This window comes from Kogia breviceps, chromosome 19, assembly GCF_026419965.1.
Source record: "Kogia breviceps isolate mKogBre1 chromosome 19, mKogBre1 haplotype 1, whole genome shotgun sequence".
Lineage (NCBI taxonomy): Eukaryota > Metazoa > Chordata > Mammalia > Artiodactyla > Physeteridae > Kogia > Kogia breviceps.
The window spans coordinates 33,557,521-33,573,372 of NC_081328.1; the positions used below are offsets into that span (position 1 = coordinate 33,557,521).

General features: G+C 36.6%; 1 protein-coding gene across 4 annotated transcripts in view; it reads left to right on the forward strand.

Annotated features, from left to right (window-relative positions):
• Positions 1-15,852, forward strand: part of SPAG9 (sperm associated antigen 9) — a 150,866-nt gene that overhangs the window by 43,828 nt on the left and 91,186 nt on the right. For 3 of the 4 annotated variants that reach the window (XM_059047189.2, XM_059047186.2, XM_067022163.1), the window contains exon 2: positions 2,313-2,433. In XM_059047189.2, coding sequence (XP_058903172.1) covers positions 2,313-2,433 — 121 coding nt within the window. Of the gene's footprint in view, positions 1-2,312; positions 2,434-9,276; positions 9,358-15,852 lie in introns of those variants that run through there. The other variant, XM_067022165.1, reaches the window with a different exon arrangement.

Sequence of the window (15,852 nt, forward strand, 5' to 3'; positions counted from 1 at the left end):
TATGGATATGTATGTTTCTATTACCATTTTCTTAATTGTTTTGGGTTTGTTTTTGTAGGTCCTTTTCTTCTCTTGTGTTTCCCACTTAGAGAAGTTCCTTTAGCATTTGTTGTAGAGCTGGTTTGGTGGTGCTGAATTCTCTTAGCTTGTTTGTCCATAAAGCTTTTGATTTCTCCATCGAATCTGAATGAGATCCTTGCCGGGTAGAGTAATCTTTGTTGTATGTTCTTCCCTTTCATCAATTTAAGTATATCATGCCACTCCCTTCTGGCTTGTAGAGTTTCTGCTGAGAAATCAGCTGTTAACCTTATGGGAGTTTCATTGCATGTTATTTGTCATTTTTCCCTTGCTGCTTTCAATAATGTTTCTTTGTCTTTAATTTTTGCCAACTTGATTACTATGTGTCTCAACGTGTTTCTCCTTGGGTTTATCCTGCATGGGTCTCTCTGCCCTTCCTGGACTCTTTCCTAGGTGGCTATTTCCTTTCCCATGTTAGGGAAGTTTTCAACTATAATCTCTTCAAATATTTTCTCGAGTCCTTTCTCTCTCTCTCTTCTCCTTCTGGGACCCCTATAATGCGAATGTTGTTGCGTTTAATGTTGTCCCAGAGGTCTCCTAGGCTGTCTTCATTTCTTTTTCATTCTTTTTTCTTTATTCTGTTCTGCAGCAGTGATTTCCACCATTCTGTCTTCCAGGTCACTTATCCATTCTTCTGCCTCAGTTATTCTGCTATTGATTCCTTCTAGTGTATTTTTCATTTCAGTTATTGTGTTGTTCATCTCTGCTTGTTTGTTCTTCAATTCTTCTAGGTCTTTGTTAAACATTTCTTTCATCTTCTCGATCTTTGCCTTCATTCATTTTCCAAGTTCCTAGATCATCTTCACTATCATTATTCTGAATTCTTTTTCTGGAAGGTTGCCTATCTCCAGTTCATTTAGTTGTTTTTCTGGGGTTTTATCTTGTTCCTTCATCTGGTACCTAGCCCTCTGCCTTTTCATCTTGTCTATCTTTCTGTGAATGTGGTTTTTGTTCCACAGGCTGCAGGATTGTAGTTCTTCTTGCTTCTGCTGTCTGCCCTCTAGTGGATGAGGCTATCTAAGAGGCTTGTGCAAGTTTCCTGATGGGAGGGAGTGGTGGTGGGTAGAGCTGCCTGTTGCTTTGATGGGCAGAGCTCAGTAAAACTTTATCCATTTGTTTGCTGATTGGTTGAGCTGGGTTCCCTCCTTGTTGGTTGTTTGGCCTGAAGCGACCCAACACTGGAGCATAACCTGGCTCATTGGTGGGGCTAATGGCGGATTCTGGGAGGGCTCATGCCAAGAAGTACTTCCCAGAACTTCTGCTGCCAGTGTCGTCCTCACAGTGACACACAGCCACCCCCTGCCTCTGCAGGAGACCCTCCATCACTAGCAGGTAGGTCTGGTTCAGTCTCCTATGGGGTCACTGCTCCTTCCCCAGGGTCCCGATGAGGACACTACTTTGCCTGTGCCCTCCAGGAGTGGAATCTCTGTTTCCCCCAGTCCTGTCGAAGTCCTGCAGTCAAATCCCTCTAGCCTTCAAAGTCTGATTCTCTAGGAATTCCTCCTCCTGTTGCCAGACCCCCAGATTGGGAAGCCTGACGTGGGGGTCAGAACCTTCACTCCAGTGGGTGGACTTCTGTGTAAGTGTTCTCCGGTTTGTGAGTCACCCACCCAGCAGTTATGGGATTTGATTTTATTGTGATTTTGCCCCTCCTACCGTGTCATTGTGGCTTCTCCTTTGTCTTTGGATGTGGGGTTTCTTTTTTGGTGAGTTTCAGTGTCTTCCTGTTGATGATTGTTCAGCAGTTACTTGTGATTCTGGTGTTCTTGTAAGAGGGAGTGAGAGCACGTCCTTCTACTCCGCCATCTGAACCAATCTCTATGTATTTTCTTTGGAATGCCTATTATAATGAAGTGGAAACACTTTCATAAATATTGTTTTGTCATCTTTTCCCTTCTATATTTGGAGATTTTAAACCTTAATCATTACATTTGTTTTTTTTTTTAAATTTTTTGGCTGTGCTGTGTGGCGTGTGGGATCTTAGTTCCCTTGACCAGGAATCGAACCTGTGTCCCCTGCAATGGAAGCACGGTTTCTCAACCACTGGACCACCAGGGAAGTCCCCTAAACCTTAGCTTTTATAGAGAAAGTAAAAACCTACGTTCATGATTCTGAGATCTTCTTGAGTAGTTAATGCCTAGTTGTGATTCTTGATACCAAGAAACACAGGGGTTTATAATGTTAAAAATTTTTCATTTATCTAATGAAAATAATGTATTTTTCTTCTTTATTAGAAATTCATTGAATTTGAAGACTCTCAAGAACAGGAAAAAAAGGATTTACAGACCAGAGTGGAATCTTTAGAATCTCAAACAAGACAACTTGAACTCAAGGCCAAAAACTATGCTGACCAGAGTAAGTAAAATATGTTAAAGAGTGGAATGACTCATCCTGACATTTGACTGCGGTTCCAGATATATCCTTGGGATTGTCACCCCACACTCAAGAGTGAGACCTGGGAGCTTGGTTTATTCTTTTTTGTTCACATTTTCATGTGGTACCCATGTCTGCAGAAATGACTAAGTTAGACACCTGTAGGACTCTCTTCTTCAATTTAGCTCTCAGCTTTTGTTTGTAGCTTACATTGTATAGTAGTTAACATTATGCTGTATCCATTGTGCAGGTTTCTGGGGTGTGTACATGTGAATCATTTCTTCAAATTTTGATCAGTTACACAAAGTTCCATTGGTTTCTGTGTTGCTTTGAAATTTTAAAATGTAAGAGAAACTTTAGCTTTGAAGTGTGTATAAAAAAATTACTGAATTCTTTTTCATTCCTTTCTTATGGAAAACCGAGGACATTTAGGGGAATAGAATGACGTTTTTCAGAATCATTTCATTTTTAATATAATTTCATATATTCTTGATTCAAAAATAGTTATTGTTTCAAATTCCAAGGACTTCTTCCCCTTTTTGTCTAATGAAAGTGGACCTAATTAAGTCAAAATTAAAAAAAAAACTTTATGGCATATTTTCATGTTTGATTCAGGCAGATCACTCTCCAGTTTTCCCTCCCAGGATTGTAAACTTCTAGATGGCTCGCAGTTACTCTTCCCACACCACCCATGAAGGTTACATAGTGAAACCTGCTGTAAAAGGACTGGCATTCATGAAGGATAACCTTCACTACCAGGCTTAGAGTGTGTATGATAACTGGCTGCTCCCTTTAGGACTCTGGAAGAGTCCAATAGAGCTAAACCTAGAATCCCTGGGAATCTGGAGTTTAGGCATTCTAGAATTCAAGGAGAACTCAAATGGCTATTAAGCAGCTGTCATAGAAGGGAGCCAATGGATGTTTGGTAATGGAAGGCCACCAGAGTGAGAAAAAATGAGCCATGTGTCATGTCTTTGTTCTTTTAGGCTTGTAGATACCTAGAGTGCTGTACCCTTCCTTTGTTAACAGTGAATCCTAACTTGATTGTGTTTTCATATCAGGGACTATAGTATTTTAGAACAAAACACTAAAGGTGCAGTTGTGACAGAACCAACCTCATACTTGTACCAAGTACATTTACCTCTTGACTTCTGAAGAGTATCAAGTTTGGATAAGGAAATTTTCTTTTGACTTAGAAAGGAACTCCTTTTCTAGAATCTTTTGATGTACTAAATAATCTGCTTCTATGATAGGAAAATATTAAAGGAAGAATTACCTTGTACTTGGTATAGTAGCTTTTTAAATAAAGATCGTTATCCAGTCCAGTGAGTCATACCTACCTTTCTTGGAATTGTCATGTTCTTTGGTGTCCATTCTCTCATTTCTCTTTCAGAAGTACTGATTACCATGTTTCCTATTTTAATTCAAAATAATTTCTTAAAAATAAGGTGTCATTTAAAAATAATTGATAATTCTCTATGGAAGTGATGAGTAAATTACTCACCAAGTATTAGATATGGTCTTGAGCTATATTTGATCTGAGAACTTTATTTTTGTTATTAATATAATATTCTTTCAAGAATTTCTCCCCATGGATGTCTGCTATCCCCCCTTTTCCCCCTGCTATTCCATTTTGAAATAAATCTTGTTGTCTAAGTAACAGTTAAAGAACTTAAAACTGTGGTTCGTCAGAATTGACCGTTGAGATGCACAAAGCTGATCATCTCTTGGTCCATGAGCTAAGGCTATAATGAGTCTCCTTTCATTTATGCTTTGGAACTTACTCCCTTCTCCTTTGATACCTTGGAATCTTTTTCTCTTTTCCTTCTAATTGTTTTCTTTGCTCTTCTATTTTTTTCTAAATGAATATAATATGTAATCTAAATATATCTAAAAATTTTCTTCTCAGTCTTTATTTTACCACATTTTAAACATCTGAAAAAAATTGGTGGGGGTGGAAATAGTTTGACTTTTTTCATTTTACCGCCTTAGCTTTCCCTTTCCCAGATCTCCAATATGAATCAAAGCCCCTTTATTTTTTAAAAAGGTGGTGGTAGGAGGTAATCTTTAAGTATCAGTGCCTTATCGTATTGGAAAAACGGGACTGGGAATATGTTTTTTAAAAAGATGAAAACATATTTAAATGGATGTATGTCAGAATATATTCTTTTTTGTATAATAGGATACAGAATATCTGGATTTTAATATTGTAATTTTGGTTTTTTAAGCCTGTATAGTGATTTTTATTAGATTTATTATAACCCAACTTTTTAAACTTTTAAAATGTTTTAAATGTGCTTTTTAGTGTTCTGAACATCTGTATTTAAATAAGCATTTAAGGTGAAAGAAATTACTGATGATGATACCTATAGAGAGGAAGGATGCATGCAGTTTTTTGTGTTTAGTGCTATTTTTTGAGTGCTGTATGATAACAATATCATCTAATTTCCATGTTTGTTTTTATAAATATGTTAGAGTCTTTAACTTTAAAAGACTGTCAGTTCTGATTGATGTGTTTTAGGTCACATATCCCTTTTAAAAAGTAGCCACAGTGAAAGTCCAAGTTCTGCTTTGGGACTACTTCTTATGTTAAAAGGGGAATTTTGGTTGTAGTTACTTGCTATTTGAGAAGCGAAGAAAAAGTCAAGAAATAGGAACTGAATTAAAGAACACACTTGACAGCTTTTAATAGTATGGAATCTATCAGGTTGTGATATGATTTTTAAATTTTTGATGATATAAAAAATTTGTTATAATTTTATGGTCATGTTTGATTTTGGAGATTTCTGGTTGCTCTCTTTTCAAAATTTGAACTACATAAGAATTATTTTGGCTTTTCCAACATAAATAAAGCAATTTTTAAAAGGCCACATATTGTTCCTTATCTGGGTATAATAGTAATACTTCTTGGTAGTTAACATCTTGTAAGCCTTAAGGAAGAATCTGAAATATATGTGGAGTGGAATAAGGAAGTTGTGGGTTGAGGCCTTTAGTGCTTTTCAGCTATGTAAGGTGTAAGCAATCAACCTGGCCATTCATAGTGTGGCAGCAATGAGTTCTTCATCAGAAAATACTTTTTGTATTCATTATTTCTGTTATGTACGGATTATTTCTATTCTTGTAAGCCAAATACTATCTTAAGTAAATACAGACATTTTAATATGTTAAAAATAAAAAAACTACTACTATCTGCCTAGCATTCAGCCTCTAGGCATGGTTTTGGCAGAGAAGAATATGATATGGTCATTACAGTAAAAGAAATCATAGTTTTGTGGGGAAAAAGGTTATGTGTATGACCGTCTCGTCTTTTCCATATGTACCATGCTTTTATATCACTGCAGAGTGTATACATAATTTTGCATCTTTCCTTTAACATTATCATAAGTATTTTCCTTATTGTATAATCTTTATTTTTTAAATGTGTCAACACCCATCATCCAGAAGCTATGCCGTCTATTAACAATTCTTGTTTTTCCTGAGGAACTGTGCTTTCTCCTTTTCTCTAATGAGAATTATTTAATGGCTACTTTGTTTTTTTTTAACTTGGCTACTCAGAAACTCAGAACAAATTTTGAAGTACAACCATAACAACTGGTTTGGGCTTTACTTGGGTGGCATCTTTAAATTGTTTTTTTCCTGTTCCACATTTTATACATATATAGTGAATTGTTAGGATATGTTCTTGTAAACTATCTCAAATCCTTTGTGGAATTAAGGAATGAATGAATTGGTAAAAATAAATATAGGCGAATTTTTTAAAAAACTCAAAAAATTTCTGTTGGTTGGTTGGGCATTTTTTCCAGTGTAGTGAATCATATTACAATGAATATTTTTTTACACCTGTAGATTGTCCTCTTTTGGTAATTTTCTTAGGATATAGTTACGGAAGTAGGGCAAGGAATATGAACATTGTAGTGGTTCTTGGTATTTAGTAGTGTTTGGTCATTTTTTATATGAACAGAATTGGAGAAGGAAGAATTAGTAGCAAATTCCACATTATTTATCATAACTTATGAATTTGAATCATTATTTACAACATATTAGCACCCAGAGCTGATGTAGAACCATTTATTATTTATTTGATTTTCTCTTGGGAAAATTCTGTTGCCCTCAAGCTACTTGAGTTTATAAGAGATGACCTTTTCCTTGAATTGTGGAGAAGATGGCAAGATTTAGATGGCAGTGATTGTTTTTTTTTTTTTTTGCGGTACATGGGCCTCTCATTGTTGTGGCCTCTCCCGTTGCGGAGCACAGGCTCTGGACGCACGGGCTCAGCGGCCATGGCTTACGGGCCCAGCCGCTCCATGGCATGTGGGATCTTCCCAGACTGGGGCACGAACCTGTGTCCCCTGCATTGGCAGGCGGACTCTCAACCACTGTGCCACCAGGGAAGCCCTAGATGGCAGTGATTTTAAGCTACTTAAATAATCTCCAAATCTGCCCTTTCTTCCTTTGAATGAAAATCCATTTTTAAAAATTAAATGGGGGCTTCCCTAGTGGCTCAGTGGTTAAGAATCCTCCTGCCAATGCAGGGGACACAGGTTCGAGCCCTGGTCCTGGAAGATGCCACATGCCATGGAGCAGCTAAGTCCGTGTGTCACAAATACTGAGCCTGCTCTCTGAAGCCCACGAGCCACAACTACTGAGACCATGTGCCACAACTACTGAAGCCCGTGCTCCTGGAGCCCGTGCTCTGCAGCAAGAGAAGCCAGCACAGTGAGAAGCCTGAGCACCACAACGAAGGGTAGCCCCCGCTCGCTGCAACTAGAGAAAGCCCGCAAACAGCAGTGAAGACCCAGCGCAGCCAAATAAATAAATAAGTTAAATGGAAAAATATTTTTGACACCTGAAGACATTTGTGCTAGAGTTTTATACGCTGACTTTTCTATACTTCCCATCTCCCATATAACATTAATTTGCTTTTTAAACTTAGTATAGATTTTAGTCTAATAAAATACCTTCAAGCCTTTACCTTGAAACATTATTGGAAGGAAAACTCTCCTTTTTGGTCATAAGAATTAGCACACCATTATGTGGAAAATAATGGGAAAGTAGTATAATCATAAACATGTTTTCAATTTTAAAGGAATAAATGGCTTAAAACATACTTCAGATTTGGGAGTTATTTATAAACGAGGGCTGTGTTAGTGATGTGATTGATAAATTGAGAATTTTCACAACACAGAAGAAAAATAATCTTTTTCAGTTAACAGGTATAGCTTCACACCAAAGTTAATAGTTGAGAGGGCCTAAATATTTTGTCACTATTTTTAAAGTTATTTAAAAAAATACCTTCAGGCCAATCTTTATTAGCTCCTTTACTGTACTTTGCAATTGGCAAAGAATGTTAATACTCAGAATTTCCATAATACTGTAATAGGTTACTTCTTTCATTTTAATTTTATGTTGTCAAGAGGCAGTCCCTTTCTACATTATTTTTAGAATGATGAAAGTAGACAACTGATTATTGATATTTTTGTTGAAAGCATGCTTATTAAGGCAGCTTTAGGAGATTCAGATTTATATCTCCTTATTTTAAAAAGTTACAAAAATAAAATTTGTTATATAGAAAGTTAGTTTTTTAGTTCATTTAACTTGACTCTAATATCTTTGCGATATTAAAAATACCTGTATATTTAATAAACTTTATGTAAGGATTTTTTTGAAAAAATTATTTATTTATTTATGGTTTTTTGGCTGCGTTGCGACTTTGTTGCTGCGTGCAGGCGTTCTCTAATTGCTGCGAGCGGGGGCTATTCTTCCTTGCAGTGTGTGGGCTTCTCATTGTGGTGGCTTCTTTTGTTGCGGAAGCACGGGCTCTAGGCACGTGAGCTTCAGTAGTTGTGGCACGTGGGCTCAGTAGTTGTGGCACAGGGCTTTGTTGCTCCGCACCATGTGGGATCTTCCTGGACCAGGGCTCGAACCCGTGTCCCCTGCATTGGCAGGCAGATTCTTAACCACTGTGCCACCAGGGAAGCCCAAGGATTTTTTTTTAAAGAGCTTGTGTATGAGAGGGAACGCAGATAATTGGGCACAAGATAATTTATGCAAACACTAACATTTTATTACTTCTGCTTCATTAGGTAATATCTATGTGGTCTTCAGACCTGTTTTATTATCTGTATTTGGACTGTTCATTTCTGAAATCTGCTGTTGTTTACTGAGACACTTAAGGTTGTAGTTCATAATTAATATCTAGAACTAAAGGTTTCATGGAAAATTAATTTTATGAGTAAGAGTTAAAGGATTGATGGTGATTTAGCTTAGAGAACAGAATAAACATGAGTGATTTAGTTATTCTTCAAACATAAAGGAATGAATAAGGAAGATACGAAGTTGTTTTTTTGTAAATTTGGAAGATTAAATGAGTGAAAATGAATTTGTTGTTTTTGGTTGATCATGAGGAAGTATTTTTTGACCATGAAGGTGATACATAGGAATATGTGCTGAGGGAAAGCATGGACTCTCCCTACATAGACTTTAGGTGGCATATAATATCTGTCTGAAAAATCTTTTTAAGTTCAGGGACATGGTGAAAGACTTAGTTGACAGAGAAGAGGTTTTTATTGCTGTTTTGATGTGGTTGTGCCTGCGATTCATTTGCTCTTAAGTGAGCACTTGATTCTTGCTTACCTGTTGAGATGTTTGGTGCTAAATTGTTTAAGGAAAGCTTCTGAAAGACCAATGTCAATCTTCTGAGGCCAAGTAACAGTTGGATTATCTGCCTTCCTCGATTAGTAAGAACTGATGATTCCTTTTGAGAAGGCAAATAATGAGTTGGATATGGCATTCTAGAAGGTCTGTTTCTCTTTCTTCCCCCCATAGGCCTATCAGCAGTCTGATGGGGCAGAAGACAACAGAGATGGAAGGTGTTCCAAACTTGGCAAAGGCCATCAATCTAAGGAGGTAAGCTCTGATTTTGAGCAGGTAGAGCAGGTAGCTCTTCCTGCCTTAATCATATCCTCTTGCTCTTTGGAACGATGAATGGAAAGAAAGAGCATTTAAAACGAGGCTGAAGTATCTTCATTAGCTATTATAAGGGGAACATTTTGAATTAGTCTTTTGACTCTTTTATCTTTCCCCCTACCCCCTTATTGTTTTCAATGCCTTGATTTGTTTGATTTTTTTTTCTCCCTAGAATAATAGCAGCTTAAAAATATTGGCAGATTATCTGTTGTTTGGGGATAGGAAGGATGAGCAGAATCTTGTTTATTTCAAGTTAATCTCAGGTTGTAGCTAGTTTGAGTAAAATCATATGATTTGAGGATTTTTCCTGAGATCATTTTGAGGTTTGGGTTCACATGGGAACTATTAAACAAGAAACGATCTTTTCTTGTTTAAACATTTCAGATATATACAACAGTATAGGTATAGGTTAACTTTATGATACTTGAGGTTTTGGGGAATGTCTACCATCTTTGCCCTGGTGGGCCTTTCTTTCCCAACTTTCCCTTCACTTCTACTTCTCTTTTCTTTTCCCCTTACTGATTACTGGGTAGCATTCAGGACTTTGAAGATAAGGCTCTTCCCAGCATTTAAAGGTACTTTTCAGTTAAACACTATACCATCTCATGTGACTTAGGCCTTCAGGAAACTTGAGTCCATTGACTGTGTTGTTGTACTGATGTAAGTATTTTAAGAAAAGAGCGAGAGGTTCTGAATTTGTTTTATATGATTGTGGTGGTTAACTCATATACCTAAAAATATAATACTAATATTCAGAATCACAGCACAGATAAAGAAGACATGAAATATGGGAAGTCATAGATAGTTTCTGTCAAGATACTTGCTGGAGATGTTAGGTTGGAGAAAATAATGGCCAAAACAACATTCAGAAAATCATCCAGAATAACAAAGATATAAACTATTCTTAAGCACCACGAAGTGACACGACTTTGATAATTTAGAATGCCTTTTAAAAGGTTTTTAATGTGTGTTTACAAGCTAATATATGAGTTAAGGTAACTCTAGCCAACAAGCTGCAAAAGACGTATATAATGATTCAGATGTTGTTATTTCTTGTAAATGTGAAACTTCCTTCCTTCCTTCCTTCCTTCCTTCCTTCCTTCCTTCCTTCCTTCCTTCCTTCCTTCCTTCCTTCCTTCCTTCCTCCCTCCCTCCCTCCCTCCCTCCCTCCCTCCCTCCCTCCCTCCCTTTTCGTGGCTTTCAGGATCTTACTTCCCAAACCAGGGATTGAACCCAGGCCACAACACTGAAAGCGCTGAGTCCTAACCACTGGACTGCCAGGGAATTCCCTCCCTATGTGAAATTTAAATTGGATGTTTCTGATACATGGGTGGCTCGTTTGGAGACACAGGCCCTTTCCAACTTTGCTCCAAGTTTGTCATACCTACATTGAGTTGGAGGAAGGGGAAAGAGAATGGAGGATTTTGTGTGGAAGGTTTTTATTGGGCCAGGCCTAGGAGTAGCACACATAACTTTCACTTCTACTTCAAAGCTCACTTACAGAGGCTGGGATATGTACTCTAGCTATGTGTCCCAAGAAAAAGAGAAACTGCTTTGGTTAGTATTGGCTAGTCTTTGCCTTAGCCTAACAGCCTTAATAGATGGTACATGATTTTGCTCAAGTATTGAGGCAAGGGAGGGAATGTAACTAAAGCTTAGCAACCATGTGCCGATTCTTTCTACTGTGAGTAACCTGAGGAAGAGAAGGTGAGGAAACTTTAATGAAAATATAGCATTTATGATTTGTACTCTCTGATTTTTTAATAACTTCAAGGTTACTCTGGTTTAATTTTTATTATCGCTTTAAAACTCTTCACTGAATATTCATTCATTTATTCAACAAACATTTAGTAAATGTTGAGATTTTCTTTTTTGTTCCCTTAACTTCTGACTTTTACTTTAAAAAAATAGGTTACTGTTAAATTGAGATGCAATTTTCTGATGCTTGTGTTAAGGAGTAGACTTTGAATGACACCTCCTGCCCCTTTAAAAAAATGTAATTTCCATACCATAAAATCCACCATTTTATAGTATACAATTCAATGGTTTTTAGTATATTCATAAAGTTGTGCAACCATCATCCCTATCAAATTCTAGAACACCATCATTCCAAAAAGAAACACCATACCTGTTAGCACTCATGGTTCCTGGCTTTCCCTCAGCCCTTAGTACCCACTAATCTGCTTTCTGTCTCTATGGATTTACCTATTCTGGAATTTCATATAAATGAAATCATGTAATATATGGTCTTTTGTGACTGGCTTCTTTTGCTTAGCATAAGGTTCATCTATGTTGTAGCGTGTATCGTTACTTAATTCCTTTTTAAGGCTGAATAATATTCCATTATATGGATATATACTACATTTTATGGCTACCCTCGACCCCTTTAATTGCCTGTTTATCCTGCTGGTCTCAGAACTAGAATCAACCAAAACTCTTCCTTGGCTGTCTGAAAGCCTACCTAGTTTTGTAGAGTTGAAAACAGTGAACATCCACTTTAGGAAGATATCCCTTGGGTTTCTCATTGGCATCCTGATTTGTCTAGTTACTAGTTCATAAGTAGAACTAGTAGAAGTAGATAACTTAATATTTGAACTATCTTTGAATCATATTCTTTTGAATATGGTTGTCTACTAGTTAACTGGTAATATATTAGTGGTCTTGTTTTGATTTGTATAATACATCTGGGTGTAACTATACAAAAGAAAAAACCTATTTAATTTTGTGTGTGTGTGTGTGTGTGTGTGTGTGTGTGTGTGTGTTTGTGTTGGGTCTTTGTTGCTGCACACTCTCTAGTTGCAGTGAGTGGGGGCTGCTCTTTGTTGCGGTGCGCGGGCTTCTCATTGTGGTGGTTTCTCTTGTTGCAGAGCATGGGCTCTAGGCACACGGGCTTCAGTAGTTGCAGCACGTGGGCTCAGTAGTTGAGGCACATGGGCTCTAGGGTGTGCGGGCTTCAGTAGTTGTGGCGTGCAGGCTCAGTAGTTGTGGCTCGTGGGTTCTAGAGTGCAGGCTTAGTAGTTGTGGTGCACTGGCTTAGTTGCTCTGTGGCATGTGAGATCTTCCCAGACCAGGGATCGAACCCGTGTCCCCTGCATTGGCAGGTAGATTCTTAACTACTCTGCCACCAGAGAAGTCCCAAAACCTATTTAATTTTAATGGGATAGAGAAATAAATTATTTTAGGGGCTCAAGTAAGTAGACTAAGTAGTTTTACTGGAGTGAAGAGGAAGATGGAAGTATATAATACATATGCTAGAGAAGCGTATTACCATTTCATTAATTTTGAAGTATAATCGATCTAAAATATATTAGTTTCAGGTGTGCAGCATAATGATTTGATATTTTTATGTATCACAAAATGATCACTACTCTAAGTTGTTACCGTCTGTCACCGTACAAACTTATTAAAATTTTATTGACTGAATTCTCTTTGTTATAATTGCATCCCCATGACTTATTTATTTTTTAACTGGAAGTTTGTACCTCTTAATCCCCTTCACTTATTTCACTCCTCCGCTACCACCCTTCCCTCTGGCAAGCAGTAGTTTGTTCTCTGTATCTATGAGTCTACTTCTGTTTTGTTATATTTCTTTTGTTTTTTAGATCCTACATATAAGTGAGATCATACAATACTTGTCTTTCTCTGTCTATTTCACTTAGGGTAATATCCTCTTAGGTTCATTCATGTTGTCATAAATGGCAAGATTTCATTCTTTCTATGGCTGAGCAATATTCCACTTCATATATATATATGCCACATCTTCTTTATCCATTCATCTGTTGATGGGCACTTAGGTTGCTTCCATATCTTAGCTACTGTAAATAATGCTGCCATGAACATTAGGGTGCATATACTTTTTGGAATTAGTAGTTTCATTATCTTGAGATAAATATTCGGAAGTGAATTACTGGATTGTATAGTAGTTCTGTTTTTTATCTTTTGGGGAACCTCCATACTGTTTTCCATAGTGGCTATACCAATTTACATTCTCACCAACAGTATACAAGGGTTCTCTTTTCTCCACATCCTTTCCAACACTTGTTATTTCTTGTCTTTTTGATAATAGTCAATTCTCACAGGTATGAAATTATGTCTCCTTGTGGTTTTGATATGCATTTCCCTGATGATTAGTGATGTTGAACATCTTTTCATGTGCTTACTGGCCATCAGTATGTCTTCTTTGGAAAAATGTCTGTTCAGGTCTTCTGCTTATTTTTTAATCAGATTGTTTGGTTTTTTGATATTTTTATGTGTTCTTTATATATTTTGGATATTAACCCCTTATCCAACATATCATTTGCAAATATCTTCTCCCATTCAGTAGCTTACCTTTTTGTTTTGTTGATGATTTCCTCTGCTGTGCAAAAACTTTTTAGTTTGATATATCCCTACTGTCTATCCATGCTTTTGTTGCCATTGCCTGAGAAGATAGATCAAGAAAAAATTACTAAGACCAATGTCAAAGAGCATACTGCCTGTGTTTTCTTGTAGGAATTTTATTGTTTCAGGTCTTACATTTAAGTCTTTAATCCATTTTGAATTCATTTTTGTATATGATGTAAGAAAATGGTCCAGTTTCATTCTTTTACATGTAGCTGTCCAGTTTTCCCAGCATCATTTATTGAAGAGACTGTCATTCCCCCATTGTATATTCTTGCCTCCTTTGTCGTAGATTAATTGACCATATAAGTGTTGGTTCATTTCTGGGTTCTCTATTCTGTTCCATTGACATATGTGTTCTTTTTTGTGCCAGTACCATACTGTTTTGATTATTATAGCTTTGTTGTATGGTTTGAAATCAGGGAACATGATACCTTAACTTTTTTCTTCTTTCTCAAGATTACTTTGGCTCTTTAGGATTTTCTTTGGTTCCATACAGATTTTAGGATTATTTGTTCTAGTCTGTGAAAAACACTGTGGGTATTTTAATAGGGATTGCACTGAATCTGTAGATTGCTTTGGGTAGTAAGGACATTTTAACAATATTAATTCTTTCAATCCATGAGCACAGTATATATTTCCATTTATTTGTGTTGTCTTCACTTTCTTATAGTTTTCAGAGTACAGGTCTTTCACCTTCTTGGTTAAATTTATTCCTAGGTAGTGTATTCTTTTTCATGCAATTGTAAATAGGATTGTTTCCTTAATTTCTCTTTCTGATAGTTCATTGTTAGTGTATAGAAATGCAAAAAATTCTGTATGTTAATTTTGTATCATGCAACTTTACTGAATTCACTTATTCTCATAGTTTTTTGGTGCCTTTAGGGTTTTCTATATATAGTATCATGCCATCTGCAGATAGTGACAGTTTTACTTCTTCTTTTCCAGTTTGGATGCCTTTTATTTCTTTCTCTTGTCTGATTGCTGTGGCTAGGACTTCAAATACTATGTTGAATAAAAATGGTGAGAGTGGGGACTTCCCTGACAGTCCAGTGGTTAAGACTCTGAGCTTCCACTGCAGGGGGCATGGGTTCGATCCTGGTCAGGGAATTAGGAATCCCGCATACTGCAAAGTGCAGCCAAAAAAAAAAATGGTGAGAGTGCCTATTCCTTGTCTTGTTCCTGATCTTAGAGGAAAAGCTTTGGCTTTTCACTGTCGAGTATGATGTTAGCTGTGGGCTTGTCATGTGTGGCCATTATTGTGTTGAGGTACATTTCCTCTATAACCACTTTGTTGAGAGTTTTTATCATAAATGTTGAATTTTGTCATACTTTTTCTGCATCTATTGAGATGTGTGATCATGTGTTTTTATTCTTCATTTTGTTAATGTGGTATATCATATTGATTGATTTGCCTATATTGAACCATTCTTGTATCCCTGGAAAAAAATCCCACTTGATCATTGTGTATGATTCTTTTATTGTCTTGTTGAATTTGGTTTGCTAATATTTTGTTGACGATTTTTGCATCTATTGTTCATGAGGGATATTGGCCAGTAGTTTTCTTTTTTGGTGTGGTGTCTTTGTCTTGTTTTGGTATCAGAGTAATGCTGGCCTCATAGAATGAGTTTAGAAGCTTTCCTTTCTCTTTAATTTTTTGAAGTCCTTTGAGAAGTATAGGTATTAACTCTTCTTTAAATGTTTGGTAAAATTCCCCTGGGAGGCCATCTAGTTGTGGGCTTTTGTTGCGTGGAAGTTTTTTCTTTTTTCTTTATTATTGATTCAGTTTCTTTACTAGTAATCAGTATGTTCAGATTTCCTAGTTCTTCCTGGTTTAGTCTTGGAAGATTGTATGTTTCTAGGAATTTATCCATTTCTTAGATAAGTTTTCTAATTTGTTGGCTTATAATTGTAGCAGTCACATTTGATTCTTTGAATTTATGTGGAATCTGTTGTAACTTCTCTTTCATTTCTGATTGTATTTATTTGGGCCCTCTTTTTTTCTTGATGAGTCTGGCTAAAGGTTTATTAAGTTTGTGTATCTTCTTTTTTCTA